Raw genomic sequence first — 17542 nt, forward strand, 5'->3', positions numbered from 1 at the left:
GACGAAGACAGGCTGGATGGCACTTTTGTCTTTACTCTCCAGTTTAATCACCAAGTGCCCTACCACTGGTAAAATGTTATTACTGGGCCCGTACAGTTTTTTTGTTTGTAGAGAGCAAAGGGCCATCTCTGCTATAGCTATACAGCCTAGTTGGGATAGCTGTCACTGCTGCCCCAGTGTCTAGTTTAAATGACACAACCTCCCCATTGAGTTTAATGTCTGAATGCCAGCCAGCATTGTTTTCCTCGACTTCTCCCAGAAAGATGCTGTCCTGCTGTACCTCCTCTGAAGCTCTGAACCTCATGCATTTGCTTTAATCGATAGACAGCTGAAAAGTGTCCTCTCCTGTGACATTTCCTGCATTCCGCATCCTTTGCTGGGCAATCTTTCCATCTGTGGAAAGGGGATTTTCCACATTTGCGACAAACACTTGAACTAGCTACTGGCGCTGTCTGTGATTGTTTTCTCCTCGTCTGTCTCTGTTCTGTGTTCCCCTCCATTGTTTTAGCTCTGTATGAAAATGCATGTATTTCCTCACTCTCTTCGTTCTGCAAGGATCTGCTGTCGCGCAGCATCGTCTGCTGTCTTTTTACGGTCTCACTCTGCCTAACCTGGTTTACAGCTTTGGACAAGGTAAGCTGGGAATCCAACTGTAACTTTTCAGAAAGTGATATATTTCTTATTCCGACTACAATCTGATCTCGGATCAGCTCTTCCCTGAGCACGCCAAACTGACAATGTTCTGCTAGTTTGTGAACAGCTGTGTTAAAACTGTCGGTGGTTTCACCCTGCTCCTGTTTGCGCATATTAATCAAATCAAATCAAATGTATTTATATAGCCCTTCGTACATCAGCTGATATCTCAAAGTGCTGTACAGAAACCCAGCCTAAAACCCCAGACAGCAAGCAATGCAGGTGTAGAAGCACGGTGGCAAGGAAAAACTCCCTAGAGATGCCAAAACCTAGGAAGAAACCTAGAGAGGAACCAGGCTATGTGGGGTGGCCACTCCTCTTCTGGCTGTGCCGGGTGGAGATTATAACAGAACATGGCCAAGATGTTCAAATGTTCATAAATGACCAGCATGGTCAAATAATAATAAGGCAGAACAGTTGAAACTGGAGCAGCAGCATGGCCAGGTGGACTGGGGACAGCAAGGAGTCATCATGTCAGGTAGTCCTGAGGCATGGTCCTAGGGCTCAGGTCCTCCGAGAGAGAGAAAGCAAGAGAGAATTAGAGAGAGCACACTTAAATTCACACAGGACACCGAATAGGACAGGACAGGTACTCCAGATATAACAAACTGACCATAGCCCCCAACACATAAACTACTGCAGCATAAATACTGGAGGCTGAGACAGGAGGGGTCAGGAGATACTGTGGCCCCATCCGAGGACACCCCCGGACAGGGCCAAGCAGGATGGATATAACCCCACCCACTTTGCCAAAGCACAGCCCCCACACCACTAGAGGGATATCTTCAACCACCAACGTATAGCCCACAAAGATCTCCGCCACGGCACAACCCAAGGGGGGGCGCCAACCCAGACAGGAAGATCACATCAGTGACTCAACCCACTCAAGTGACGCACCCCTCCTAGGGACGGTATGAAAGAGCCCCAGTAAGCCAGTGACTCAACCCATGTAATAGGGTTAGAGGCAGAGAATCCCAGTGGAAAGAGGGGAACCGGCCAGGCAGAGACAGCAAGGGCGGTTCGTTGCTCCAGAGCATTTCCGTTCACCTTCCCACTCCTGGGCCAGACTACACTCAAATCATATGACCCACTGAAGAGATGAGTCTTCAGTAAAGACTTAAAGGTTGAGCCCGAGTTTGCGTCTCTTACATGGGTAGGCAGACCATTCCATAAAAATGGAGCTCTATAGGAGAAAGCCCTGTCGCTTAGAAATTCTAGGGACAATTAGGAGGCCTGCGTCTTGTGACCGTAGAGTATGTGTAGGTATGTACGGCAGGACCAAATCAGAGAGATAGGTAGGAGCAAGCCCATGTAATGCTTGAAATCAGCCCTTGCCTTGACTGGAAGCCAGTGTAGGGAGGCTAGCACTGGAGTAATATGATCAATTTTTTGGGTTCTAGTCAGGATTCTAGCAGCCGTATTTAGCACTAACTGAAGTTTATTTAGTGCTTTATCCGGGTAGCCGGAAAGTAGAGGATTGCAGTAGTCTAACCTAGAAGTGACAAAAGCATGGATTAATTTTTCTGCATCATTTTTGGACAGAACGTTTCTGATTTTTGCAATGTTACGTAGATGGAAAAAAGCTGTCCTTGAAATGGTCTTGATATGTTCTTCAAAAGAGAGATCGGGGCCCAAAGTAACGCCGACGTCCTTCACAGTTTTATTTGAGACGACTGTACAACCATTAAGATTAATTGTCAGATTCAACAGAAGATCTCTTTGTTTCTTGGGACCTCCGAGTTTAAAAGTAGAAAGTTTGCAGCCATCCACTTCCTTATGTCTGAAACACATGCTTCTAGCGAGGGCAATTTTGGGGCTTCACCATGTTTCATTGAAATGTACAGCTGTGTGTCATCCGCATAGCATTGAATGTTAACATAATGTTTTCGAATTACATCCCCAAGAGGTAAAATATATAGTGAAAACAATAGTGGTCCTAAAACGGAACCTTGAGGAACACAGAAATTTACAGTTGATTTGTCAGAGGACAAACCATTCACAGAGACAAACTGATATCTTTCCGACAGATAAGATCTAAACCAGGCCAGAGCTTGTCTGTGTAGACCAATTTGGGTTTCCAATCTCTCCAAAAGAATGTGGTGATCGATGGTATCAAAAGCAGCACTAAGGTCTAGGAGCACGAGGACAGATGCAGAGCCTCTGTCTGATGCCATTAAAAGGTCATTTACCACCTTCACAAGTGCAGTCTCAGTGCTATGATGGGGTCTAAAACCAGACTGAAGCATTTCGTATACATTGTTTGTCTTCAGGAAGGCAGTGAGTTGCTGCGCAACAGCCTTTTCTAACATTTTTGAGAGGAATGGAAGATTCGATATAGGCCGATAGTTTTTTATATTTTCTGGGTCAAAGTTTGGCTTTTTCAAGAGAGGCTTTATTACTGCCACTTTTAGTGAGTTTGGTGCACATCCGGTGGATAGAGAGCCGTTTATTATGTTCAACATAGAAGGGCCAAGCACAGGAAGCAGCTGTGAATTTATAGCATGACTTTTGATGTTCCTTGGTTGGGGTCTGAGCAGATTATTTGTTGCAATTGCAAACGTAATAAAATGGTGGTCCGATAGTCCAGGATTATGAGGAAAAACATCCACAACAAAAAAGATCCACAACATTTATTCCATGGGACAAAACTAGGTCCAGAGTATGACTGTGACAGTGAGTGGGTCCAGAGACATGTTGGACAAAACCCACTGAGTCGATGATGGCTCCGAAAGCCTTTTGGAGTGGGTCTGTGGACTTTTCCATGTGAATATTAAAGTCACCAAAGATTAGAATATTATCTGCTATGACTACAAGGTCCGATAGGAATTCAGGGAACTCAATGAGGAACGCTGTATATGGCCCAGGAGGCCTGTAAACAGTAGATATAAAAAGTGATTGAGTAGGCTGCATAGATTTCATGACTAGAAGCTCAAAAGACGAAAACGTCATTTTTTGTTTTGTAAATTGCAATTTGCTATCGCAATTGTTAGCAACACCGCCTTTGCGGGATGCACGGGGGATATGGTCACTAGTGTAGCCAGGAGGTGAGGCCTCATTTAACACAGTAAATTCATCAGGCTTAAGCCATGTTTCAGTCAGGCCAATCACATCAAGATTATGATCAGTGATTAGTTCATTGACTATAATTGCCTTTGAAGTAAGGGATCTAACATTAAGTAGCCCTATTTTGAGATTTGAGGTATCATGATCTCTTTCAATAATGACAGGAATGGAGGAGGTCTTTATCCTTGTGAGATTGCGAACACCGCCATGTTTAGTTTTGCCCAACCTAGGTCGAGGCACAGACACGGTCTCAATGGGGATAGCTGAGCTGACTACACTGACTGTGCTAGTGGCAGACTCCACTATGCTGGCAGGCTGGCTAACAGCCTGCTGCCTGGCCTGCACCCTATTTCATTGTGGAGCTAGAGGAGTTAGAGCCCTGTCTATGTTGGTAGATAAGATTAAACCTAGCTCTCTCAAAAATAATGTTGTCTCCCTACAAAATGTGTTTCAAAACAGTCTTTAAGGGCACTTCAACGTTGAAGCATTTAATATACAGTGCCTTGCGAAAGTATTCGGCCCCCTTGAACTTTGCGACCTTTTGCCACATTTCAGGCTTCAAACATAAAGATATAAAACTGTATTTTTTTTTGAAGAATCAACAACAAGTGGGACACAATCATGAAGTGGAACGACATTTATTGGATATTTCAAACTTTTTTAACAAATCAAAAACTAAAAAATTGGGCGTGCAAAATTATTCGGCCCCCTTAAGTTAATACTTTGTAGCGCCACCTTTTGCTGCGATTACAGCTGTAAGTCGCTTGGGGTATGTCTCTATCAGTTTTGCACATCGAGAGACTGACATTTTTTTCCATTCCTCCTTGCAAAACAGCTCGAGCTCAGTGAGGTTGGATGGAGAGCATTTGTGAACAGCAGTTTTCAGTTCTTTCCACAGATTCTCGATTGGATTCAGGTCTGGACTTTGACTTGGCCATTCTAACACCAGGATATGTTTATTTTTGAACCATTCCATTGTAGATTTTGCTTTATGTTTTGGATCATTGTCTTGTTGGAAGACAAATCTCCGTCCCAGTCTCAGGTCTTTTGCAGACTCCATCAGGTTTTCTTCCAGAATGGTCCTGTATATGGCTCCATCCATCTTCCCATCCATTTTTAACCATCTTCCCTGTCCCTGCTGAAGAAAAGCAGGCCCAAACCATGATGCTGCCACCACCATGTTTGACAGTGGGGATGGTGTGTTCTGGGTGATGAGCTGTGTTGCTTTTACGCCATACATAACGTTTTGCATTGTTGCCAAAAAGTTCAATTTTGGTTTCATCTGACCAGAGCACCTTATTCCACATGTTTGGTGTGTCTCCCAGGTGGCTTGTGGCAAACTTTAAACAACACTTTTTATGGATATCTTTAAGAAATGGCTTTCTTCTTGCCACTCTTCCATAAAGGCCAGATTTGTGCAATATACGACTGATTGTTGTCCTATGGACAGAGTCTCCCACCTCAGCTGTAGATCTCTGCAGTTCATCCAGAGTGATCATGGGCCTCTTGGCTGCATCTCTGATCAGTCTTCTCCTTGTATGAGCTGAAAGTTTAGAGGGACGGCCAGGTCTTGGTAGATTTGCAGTGGTCTGATACTCCTTCCATTTCAATATTATCGCTTGCACAGTGCTCCTTGGGATGTTTAAAGCTTGGGAAATCTTTTTGTATCCAAATCCGGCTTTAAACTTCTTCACAACAGTATCTCGGACCTGCCTGGTGTGTTCCTTGTTCTTCGTGATGCTCTCTGCGCTTTTAACGGACCTCTGAGACTATCACAGTGCAGGTGCATTTATACGGAGACTTGATTACACACAGGTGGATTGTATTTATCATCATTAGTCATTTAGGTCAACATTGGATCATTCAGAGATCCTCACTGAACTTCTGGAGAGAGTTTGCTGCACTGAAAGTAAAGGGGCTGAATAATTTTGCACGCCCAATTTTTCAGTTTTTGATTTGTTAAAAAAGTTTGAAATATCCAATAAATGTCATTCCACTTCATGATTGTGTCCCACTTGTTGTTGATTCTTCACACAAAAATACAGTTTTATATCTTTATGTTTTGAAGCCTGAAATGTGGCAAAAGGTCGCAAAGTTCAAGGGGGCCGAATACTTTCGCAAGGCACTGTATCCTCGGCTTCATCACCCATAGAGTAGATCAGTGTATTAACTTGAAATGCCTCATTTTTCACGTTTAAGCCTGATGCTACCCTGTACCTTTCAAAGCGCCTGATCCATTTCGGCCAGTTTTGAATGTCCATACAAACAAAATTCTAATGCGGACTAATGGGGACTAATGCGAAATCCGTCAGCACCTAGCCACTGGCCTGTCCGTGTTTGCGCCAGAGCCCGTTGAACTTGGAGTCGCAAACCCTGAAATCCCCCCAGCTTCTTCCTCTTGCACCATGTTGCTTAGCAGTAAGTCCTTGCTCGTTAGCTAGCACAATAATGATATGCGCTGTTTTTATCTCCAACACTGTTCCCTCCCTGCTTTGAAACAGCCTGACTGTATGATTTACTTGGTACGTCCTTCACGTTTATGTGAATTTTAAAACCACTTCTGACACCATGTAGTTTGATCTATAATAAGGACGAGCGACAACGAGGTTCTAGCTCCAGCCTGTTTATTAACCTAACCCTCGCATATCCTATATAGGTACGGATACCCCGAAGGGACATCCTACTACAAGGACCGCCACAGGAATGGAAGAGCCAGAGTTACCTCTGCTGCAGAGGATAAGTTCATTAGAGTTACAAGCCAAAGAAACAGACACATTTCAACATCAACTGTTCAGAGGAGACTGCGTTAATCAGGCCTTCATGGTTGAATTACTGTAAAGAAACCACTACTAAAGGACACCAATAAGAAGAAGAGACATGCTTGGGCCAAGAAACACGAGCAATGGACATTAGACCGGTGGACATCTGTCCTTTGGGTCTGATGGGTCCAAATCTGAGATTTTTGTTTCTATCCGCCGTGTCTTTGTGAGACGCAGAGGAAGTGAATGGATGATCTCCGCATGTGTGGTTCCCACCGTGAAGCATGGAGGAGTGATGGTGTGGGGGTGCTTTACTGGTTACACTGTCTGTGATTTATTTAGAACTCAAGGCACACTTCACCAGCATGGCTACCACAGCATTCTGCAGTGATACGCCATACCATCTGGTTTGCACTTAGTCCCACTATCATTTGATTTTCAACAGGACAATGACCCAACACACCTCCAGGCTGTGTAAGGGCTATTTGACCAATAAGGAGAGTAATGGAGTGCTGCATCAGATGACCTGCCCTCCACAATCACCTGACCTCAACCCACTTGAGATGGTTTGGGATGAGTCAAACCGCAGAGTGAAGGAAAAGCAGCCAACAAGTGCTCAGCATATGTGGGAACTCCTTCAAGACTGTTGGGAAAGCATTCCAGGTGAAGTTGGTTGAGAGAATGCCAAGAGTGTGCAAAGCTGTCATCAAGGCAAAGGGTGGCTACTTTGAAGAACATAAAATATATTTTGATTTGTTTAACACTATTTTGGTTACTACATGATTCCATATGTGTTATTTCATCGTTTTGATGTCTTCACTATTATTCTGCAATGTAGGAAATAGTCAAAATAAAGAAAAATCATTTAATGAGTAGGTGTGTCCAAACCTTTGACTGGTACTGTATATATGTATATATACTGTATATCCAATACAGAAATGTAATAATTTTCCATGTTCAGAATTTCTCTGTTGTTTACCTCCCTCTCGCCCCCCTCCTCTCTCTCTCAATTCAATTCAATTCAAGGGGCTTTATTGGCATGGGAAACACGTTAACATTGCCAAAGCAAGTGAAGTAGATCATCTTTCTCTCTTTCTCTCTCTTCCTCCCTCTATCTATCGCTCCCCCTCTCTTTCTATCTCTCGCCTCCCTCCTTTCTCTCTCTCTCTCTCTCTCTCTCTCTCTCCTTCTGTCTCTCTGTCTGGCACTAAGAATTTCTTGACAAATCTTGCGTTGCAGTGATGTTATGACGCCTGTGGTGTAGCTGGGGTCGCACCCTGTCTCCTAACCACAAACACGCACGCAGACACACACCCTTATGTCTGACCTCCCGTCTTTCAAATACTCGGCATGATTTGAGAGAATCAACATATTTTTAAAGACACCCAGACATTCCATCTCTTTCTCTCTTTCTCGCACTCTCTCTCTCTCTCGCTCTCTATCACTCTCTCTCTCTCTCTCGCTCTCTATCACTCTCTCTCTCTCTCGCTCTCTATCACTCTCTCTCTCTCTCTCTCTCTCTCTCTCGCTCTCTATCACTCTCTCTCTCTCTCTCTCTCTCTCTCGCTCTCTATCACTCTCTGTCTGTCTCTTTCACTCTTTCTCTGTTTCTTGCCCATCCTTTTCCCTCCACCCTCTCTCTTGCTTGTCTATATATCTATATCATATTTCTCTCTCTCTCTCTCTTACACACACCAGTGTCTGTCTAGGTCATTTATTGGGCAACTGGAGCCAGACAGAGAGACAGAGACAGACAGAGAGAGAGAGAGAGAGAGAGGGGGTAGTTAGAGAGTGAGTGTGTGTGTGTGTAACCCGATGAGTGTGTGTGTGGAGGAGTAGCAGGGAGTGTCTGAACACACTACTGGGCAACGGCCCACACACACACACAGTACAGACTAGTGATGTGCGGGTTGACTCATAACCAGCAGGCCCCGCGGCGGGTTTAGGGTAAATAAATATTGTTTGGATCAAGGGCGTATGGATGGTGGGTTGAATAAATAGAAAACAATACCTTAAAAAATGCTTAATGGCCGAGATCCTTTTAGCACTTACATTCGGATAGCCACGCTTTCGTCGCCCTCATGCTGGTGCTAGCAAGTGAGCATGCAGACTAGGTAGTGCTAGGTATCAAAGTCAAGCCAATGTGGGCTGGAAATGATAGTGAGCTTTTGATTGGTCAATAGTGACACAATGTCTCAAAAGTATTTGCATAATGTTCGGCTTTCCCCCAACTTTGGTCCCACATTCATTCTATTGATTCATGACATTATTCTGGCAAGCAAGGGTTAATTTAGTCTTCTAATGCAACATATAATAACAACTAGCCTACGTTACCAATATGTCTCAAAATTAGAAGCAGAAACATATCTAAACCAGTCAACAGAAAAGTCCTCTTCCCCTGTCATAAAAACGTTCCGCCATCTCTGACTGTAGCCTACAGCACCTTTTCTGATATTAGCAGGTTAGGGTTGGGTGCAGACCTCGGATTTTCACTTTAGCACATATAGTCGGGCAAATGCGGATTGGTTATTAGCAATTGTGGGCGGGATTCCGGGGTGAACGAACGGCTGACCCGCGCACCACGGACACGCTCTTGTTGTCGGCCTTGCAGCATGTTGGCATTGAGGAACATTCGACTCAGCAACTTGAAATGTCCTCACTTTTCTGCCCTTATTATGATGCCAAAAGATTCAAAAGATATGTAAGCAAATAACTTCAGCATCTCCTCTCTCTTGTTGCTACAAGCCACGACACGCTGGAGTTTAGTGGTAGGAGGCAAGTAAAGAGCTCTCAGAAACAAACAATTATGTCATCTAGACAAGAAGAATATTACAGATGGAGTTCAATAGACTCAGTGTGTCAATGTTAGCTTATGCAGTGTATACACATGTATAGTAAGTGGTGGGTTGAGTATGAGCAAGTGTGTTTATAGACACACGATTTAAGAGAGGGAGAGAGAGGGACAGAGGGCAGGGGTGGAGAGAGAGAGAGAAAGACAGAGGAGAGAGTGCGGTCATTTGACACAGAGAGAGAGAGAGAGAGAGAGAGAGAGCATTAAAAAAACAGAGGAACAGAGGGTAGGAAGACACTGAAAGAAAGAGAAATAGAGATTGAAAGAGAGAGAGATCATTAGACACTGAAAGAGAGAGGGAGGAGAGAGAGGACTCAGTGTAACCTAACCCATTGAGGCTCCAGGTGCAGAGGGTTGATCAGTGCGTTTGGGCTGGCATTTCCCCCCTCTACCCCCCCCCCCCCGTCTCGGCTTTACAGCTCTCCTAAATGGCACCCTATTCGTTATATAGCGCACTACTTTTGACCAGGGCCCATAGGGCTCTGGTCAAAAATAGTGCACTGTGTAGGAAATTGGTTGCCATTTGGGATGCTCCCTACTCTTCTACCCCCCACCCCCCATCCTGGGCATACTGAGAGCCTGTCTTTGTATAGCTGCCAGGAGTGCTACCGCAGAGTGCCAGCAAACACACATACAAACGAGCATTGCACACACGCACACACACACAAAGAGACACAGACACACAAATGCAGTGCACGCACGTGAGCGACACACACACACACACTCGTCCTCGAGCCACTCCTTACCTACCAGCTTTCGCAGTCTCACCTCAGAATTAGACGTTCAGCCGTGTTTGCCAAACGTCACATGTCGAAGTTGTTCTGCTCTAACACCCTGTACCTCTTCCAACCTTTTTCCCTGCTCTTCATCCCAGTAACGCTCCTTCCCATCCCTCCTTTTCCTCAGCCCTCTTCCTCACTCTTCAGTGTATGGAGGTTGGGTAAGGTAGCCTGTACTGTACAATGCTGAGGGGGTGTTTGTCTGTGGCTTGGATCAGACTTCAGAGTCGGAGTGCCAAACTAACAGAGGAGAACTTATCCCTCTCTCTATCACTTTTTTTCTTTCTTGTTCACTCACTACCTCTTATTTCTCGTTCTCTGTTTCAGTGGAGCTCCTTGATGATGCCGCTGACTCGCTCCACATGCCCCCCCTCATACATCACACACGGACGCACACGCTCACACACACACACACACTCACTCACACACACACACACACACACACACACACAGTTGTCCCGTGGGGTTGCTGTAACTGTGCCAGGCCCACTGCTGTTCCACCTGGATCCCTCTCCAGGGAGTACTCATCCTCCTTTCTCCTCACTCCATACCTCCTTCCATCGCTCTCTCTCTCTATTGCCTCTCTCTCTTTCCATCTCTTGCTGTATCTCCCTCACCTTCTCCTTCCATCCTTTCTCTCCCTCCTTCCTTCATCCTCTATCTCCCCAGTCCCCACTCTTCATCCTCCCTTTCACTTCATCCTCCCTTTCCATTCCCCCCTCCCTTTCCCTCCTCCTCCTCCCTCCTCCTCCTCCCGTTCCCCTCTCCTCCCTTTCCCTCCTCCTCCTCCCTTTCCCTCCTCCTCCTCCCTTTTTACTCACATTATTCTCAAAGCAGGTGTTTAAATGTAATCCGCCCATTACCCCTCCATTACTGGTCGTGTTATTTCAACCCTAACAGCCTCATGACTGGCACCCTATTCCCCATAGGCTCTGGTCAAAAGTAGTGCACTATATAGGGAATAGAGTGCCATTTAGGACACATCCAGTATTATTTCAACCCAAACCTACCAGGGGTTGGCCACTCATAAAAACACACAAGGACCCCCTTCTTAACCTCTAACCTATGACCCCATACAGCTGGTTGAATGTCTACAGCTTCATGTTGATCCTATGTCTGCGTTGAACCCTAGCTGGTTAAACGCACACACACACACACACATAGGGTTGGGGAGTAACAGATTACATGTAATCCGTTACATGTAAGGGATTACAAAAACCGGTAACTGTAATCTGTTACATTACCAGCAAAAATATTGTAATCAGATTACAGATACTTCTGAAAAACTAGATGATTACTTTGAGGATTACTTTTAAATACAGAAAGGATGTTTGCTAAAAAAATATGTTTGACCCTTCTCTGTTTTCTCAATGACATTCAAATCAGCTTTGAAAAAAGGCACAGGTTTAAGTTTGTACCACCAGAGTGAGTCTGACCACAAGTCAGAGACCACAATGATGACACACCAAATGCGTTTGATCAATCGTAAAAGAGCAAGAATAGTATTTTGTAGGCTACAGTCCAAGCTATGCCTTCCAATAGTGCGACTGCTGTCGGCTTCCAAAGATGAACCAACTTGAATAAACGCTTGGAGATAAGGATGAAAGCAGTAGTAGTAGTGTCGCACACGAGCAGGGAAAGTTCTGCCCACAACTTTTCTATGGGTTTGAGGTCAGGGCTTTTTGATGGCCACTCCAATACCTTGCCTTTGTTGTCCTTCAGCCATTTTTCCACAACTTTGGAAGTATGCTTGGGGTCATTGTCCATTTGAAAGACCCATTTGCGGCCAAGCTTTAACTTCCTGACTGATGTTTTGCGATGTTGCTTCAATATATCCACATAATATTCCTCCCTCATGATGCCATCTGTTTTGTGAAGTGCACCAGTCCTGCAGCAAAGCACCCCCACAACATGATGCTGCCACCCCCGTGCTTCACGGTTGGAATGGTGTTCTTCGGCTTGCAAGCCTCCCCCTTTCCTCCAAACATAACGATGGTCATTATGGCCAAACAGTTCTATTTTTCTTTCATCAGACCAGAGGACATTTCTCCATGTGCAGTTGCAAACTGTAGTCTGGCTTTTTTTATGGCGGTTTTGGAGCAGTAGCTTCTTCCTTGCTGAGCGGCCTTTCAGGTTATGTCGATATGGGACTCGTTTTACTGTGGATATAGATACTTTTGTACCTGTTTCCTCCAGCATCTTCACAAGGTCCTTTGCTGTTGTTCTGGGATTGATTTTCACTTTTCGCACCAAATTACCTTCATCTCTAGAAGATAGAACGTCTCCTTCCTGAGCATTATGACGGCTGCGTGGTCCCATGTTGTTTATACTTGCGTATTATTGTTTGTTCAGATGAACGTGGTACCTTCAGGCGTTTGGAAATTGATCCCAAGGATGAACCAGACTTGTGGAGGTCTACAATATTTTTTCTGAGGTTTTGGCTGAATTCTTTTGATTTTCCCATGATGTCAAGCAAAGAGGCACTGAGTTTGAAGGTAGTCCTTGAAATACATCCACAGGTACACATCCCATTGACTCAAATTATGTCAATTAGCCTATCAGAAGCTTCTAAAGCCATGACATATTTTTCTGGAATTTTCCAAGCTGTTGAAAGGCACAGTCAACTTAGTGTATGTAAACTTCTGACCCACTGGAATTGTGATACAGTGAAATAATCTGTCTGTAAACAATTGTTGGAAAAAGGACTTGTGTCATACACAAAGTAGATGTCCTAACCGACTTGCCAAAACTATAGTTTGTTAAAAATAAATTTGTGGAGTGATTGAAAAACTAGTTTTAATGACTCCAACCTAAGTGTATGTAAACTTCTGACTTCAACTTAATATAAATATATATATATATATTTATATATACAGTATCAGTCAAAAGTTTGGACACACCTACTCATTCCAGGACTTCTATTTACTTTTACTATTTTCCACATTGTAGAATAATGGTATAGACATCAAACCGATGAAATGACACATGGAATCATGTAGTAACTAAAAAAGTGTTAAACAAATTTAAATATATTGTATATTTGAGATTATTCAAAGTATCCACCCTTTGCCTTGATAACAGCTTTGCACAATCTTGGCATTCTCTCAACCAGCTTCATGAGGTAGTCACCTGGAGTGCATTTCAATTAACAGGTGTGCCTTGTTAATTTGTGGAATTTCTTTCCTTCTTAATGCGTTTGAGCCAATCAGTTGACAAGGTAAGGGTGGTATACAGAAGATAGCTCTATTTGGTAAAATACCAAGTCCATATTATGGCAAGAACAGCTCAAATAAGAAAAGAGAAACAACAGTCCATCATTACTTTAAGACATGAAGGTCAGTCAATACGGAACATTTCAAGAACTTTGAAAGTTTCTTCAAGTGCAATCGCAAAAACCATCAAGCGCTATGATGAAACTGGCTCTCATGAGGACCGCCACAGGAAAGGAAGACCCAGAGTTACCTCTGCTGCAGAGGATAAGTTCATTAGAGTTACCAGCCTCAAAAATTGCAGCCCAAATAAATGCTTCACAGAGTTCAAGTAACAGACACATCTCAACATCAACTGTTCAGAGGAGACTGCATGAATCAGGCCTTCGTGGTCGATTTCCTGCAAAGAAACCACTACTAAAGGACACCAATAAGAAGAAGAGACTTGCTTGAGCCAAGAAACACAAGCAATGGACATTAGACCGGTGGAAATCTGTCCTTTGGTCTGATGGGTCCAAATTTGAGATTTTTGGTTCCAACCGCCACTATCTTTGTGAGACGCAGAGTTGGTGAACGGATGATCTCCGCATGTGTGGTTCCCACCGAGAAGCATGGAGGAGGTGTGATGGAGTGGGGGTGCTTTGCTGGTGACACTGATTTATTTAGAATTCAAGGCACACTTAACCAGCATGGCTACCACAGCATTTTGCGGAGATACGCCTTCCCATCTGTTTTGCGTTTAGTTTGACTATCATTTGCACAGCCTCATAACATGGTTAAAACAATAATGTTGATATCATGGATGGTCAGTCCTTGCATCCATAGCTCTGTCTATTCATCTGATAGTTGTTACATTTCTCCAGGCCCATCCCTCAGCTTTTCAACCCATTTTGTCGTTGTTTCATCTGGGGATTTGCTGCATATTCTCAAGATATCAAAGTGTCACCAACAAAAAGGTAAACAATAGGCCTGTAGCAAATGCAGCATATGGCATACATTTTTCACATGTAAATATCACTTTTCAGTAGTGCTCTAAGCATGGCATTCCATGAGCGCAGCATTTATTTTTCATGAGCCCATGACAACAAATTCATGAACAATGGAGTAGGGCTGGCTAATAAGTCCTTAGTTTTGGGGTTAAGCTCAGGTAAAACAATTTGACTAATCTATACTTCCATATTTCAAAGTCCTATTGTCGAAGATCAAGGGGTATAACATTTATTGGAATGAATGGAATTCTGATAGAGTTTGGTTTTTATTGTAAACATATAATTGAATCGTATTATTATCTGTAGTAGAAAGCAATGGGTTGAACGAAACCTACATAACAAACCCATAAAGTAATATTTAACATCCAGATATGGCCAGCTATGTAAACTTTAACATTGATTTGTCCTGCAATAGATGTCATTCAATTGGTTACATACATTGTTGTCTTCTTCTAATGCCTCTTAAGGGGAAAGTAATCTAAAAGTAATGTAATCAGATTACATGACTGAGTTGGGGTAATCCAAAAGTTACGTTACTGATTACAATTTTGGACAGGTAACTAGTGGCGTTAACGGATTACATTTAGAAAGTAACCTATCCAACCCAGCACACACACATGCACACACACACACATCTCTACTGACCCTGGTTAAAAGCTGACACTGTAAGGCCCTTCTCTCAAGGTCAACTGATTGACTGGTTGCACATAGGAAGAGAGTCTATACGTGTGGAACATGGCAATTAATAAGGTAGGGTAGATGTTACCCCTGTAGGTATAGATCTAGGATCATTTTACTTGACATCTTTAATCTGCACATGGTTATATTCTTATGAAATCAATATAATAACTGACTGACTGCACATAAGTGAATAGAGTCTATACGTGTGGAGCATGGCAATTACCTATAGGAACAGATCTAGGATCAGCTTACCCCACATCCACCATCCACACATGGGTATTGTATGTTTTTTTAATGTCTTAAATGCATATACCAGTCATCTTGTACGCACATAAAAAAAACTTTTAAAAAACTGGTTTAGTGTGAGGAAATATTTGTAGTGAAAATATTATATATATTTTTTAAATATACTCATTGATATTAGTTATTAAAACGGTATTACAAAGATATTTTAACAGTATAATGAAGCTGACAGTAGTGGAATATAAAGCATTTCACATATATAATAGTGGCGCATTACAACTATACTACATAGCGAATCATGTTGTGTTATAACATATAACAAACCGACAACTAAATGAGCATAATCACAATTATCGTAAGCTAATGTGTGTGTGTGTTCAGCCGACTGTTTAACACCACGACCACTGGTTTCCCTCAGCCTCTTTGTGTTGCGGATATTTGTGTCACTCTCTTTATCGCTCATCTGAGAAACCTTCCCTAGGGGGGCGCGCACGCACACACACGCACACACACACACACGCACACACACACACACACACGCACACGATTGCCCTCTTAGACGATCCCAGTAAGTGGGAATGTCCCCTTTAAGTGCCGAGAGGCGAATGGAACAACTTCGTCTCCTCCTCTCTATTGACGTAGGCCTTCTTATCAACCTATCACCGAGCTAACCCCGCCCCCCCCCCCAGCCAGGAAGCCAGCAGCTCTGGCGAGTAAGTGCCTGACCCGACACTAGATTGATACTAGACGTTGTACCATTACGACGAATACTGCAATAGAAAAGATGAACTTGTCTTCTACCTGAAGGGAATATACAATTAGATCTATTTTGGCTGTAGTATCCCTTTAAATTCATAACGGTTGTCTTCAGTACTCGACACCTATTTATCAGACAAAGACGACTGTGGAAGAGACTTCGTTATTTTTCCTCAAAGGTTGTTTTTAAACCTTTCTGTTTTTTTTGAACGACCTTGTTGGTTTTATTTTTATTTTTTTGTAGTGAGGGGACTAATAGACCGGATAGCAAAGTGGATTTAACGGGTGCGTCGCCGCCTTCCACTTGATCTCCAAGATGCTATTGGTGTCTCCGCGGTTAGTCGACACACCTCGCATGGAGCCCATAGTAAGTTAACCACCTTTTCATTCTACCGTTTTAATGATCACTGGCGCTCTTTTGAAGCTGGGTCGGGGGTGTGAGAGGCAGAGAGGCACGAGAGTTTATGTGTGTGTAATGTGCGTTGAGTGAGACAAAGTGGTTAGGGATGTGGATGGGATACGACACTTGATGGCTAAATTCCTTTATTGTAGTGAGACTACAGTGTGTGTGTCTGTCTGTGTGTGTGTCCTTATCTTGCTATTTCATGATGTGTTTAGGCTCTTCAGTGATGGCATTTGTAAGTTAAAGAGACCGATTTCCTCTCTCTGTCTCTGTGTGTTTTGTGTCATGTTGAATATGCGCCCTGACCGGGAAATCAAATCAATAGCCAACATTTAGTTAGAGAGCAGGATTGATAGATATCGTAGTGACCACATAGATTACACAGCTATTGGTGGTGCTGCAGAGGCTATAGGAAAATCCTGAACATGAGCCTTCAGTAAATATTAGCTATGTGTGTGTCTCTCTCACCAACACCAGTCACTCTGTGTGTTCATAATTCCGGTAAAGTTCCGTGACTAGATTACTTTTACTATCGGATGTTGTGGTTTCTCGGCCGTGCGTCAAAATGACAACAAAATACATTTCCAGGGAAGAGCGTGTGCGGAGAGAGCGATAAATGCTGGCAACTCGCAGTGGTACTTGTAGCGGTTTATATGAATAGATATGATACTGGAGATATTATTGGCGACAGTACTAGGCTACTACTACCACCGCTCTAGACGGAGTGACTGAATGCTCTCGTTGCTCAGTTCCAGCTCCTCTCAAAAGGCTTCTTCCCTTTTTGATAGCAAGTAAAAACCTTTGTGTTCTCATGCTCGGCTGAACACACTGAGCGGTGAGCGGAGACACTATCTCTCTCTGTGTGTCTCTCTCTCTCTGTGTCTCTCTCTCTCTGTGTGTCTCTCTCTCTCTGTGTCTCTCTCTCTCTGTGTCTCTCTCTCTCTGTGTCTCTCTCTCTCTCTCTCTCTCTGTGTCTCTCTCTCTCTCTCTCTCTGTCTCTCTCTCTCTCTGTGTCTCTCTCTCTCTCTGTGTCTCTCTCTCTCTCTGTGTCTCTCTCTCTCTCTGTGTCTCTCTCTCTCTCTGTGTCTCTCTCTCTCTGTCTATGTCTGTCTCTCT

The 17542-nt window shown here is 43.6% G+C and overlaps 1 protein-coding gene across 1 annotated transcript in view; it reads left to right on the forward strand.

Moving 5' to 3' along the window:
* Window positions 1-15971: 15971 nt before the first annotated feature.
* LOC112214514 (trithorax group protein osa) overlaps window positions 15972-17542 on the forward strand; it is a 113874-nt gene continuing 112303 nt past the window's right edge. The window contains exon 1 of the mRNA XM_024373309.2: window positions 15972-16390. Coding sequence (XP_024229077.1) covers window positions 16340-16390 — 51 coding nt within the window. The 5' untranslated portion in view covers window positions 15972-16339. The remainder of the gene's footprint in view (window positions 16391-17542) is intronic.

The sequence above is a fragment of the Oncorhynchus tshawytscha genome, linkage group LG15 (assembly GCF_018296145.1).
Source record: "Oncorhynchus tshawytscha isolate Ot180627B linkage group LG15, Otsh_v2.0, whole genome shotgun sequence".
Lineage (NCBI taxonomy): Eukaryota > Metazoa > Chordata > Actinopteri > Salmoniformes > Salmonidae > Oncorhynchus > Oncorhynchus tshawytscha.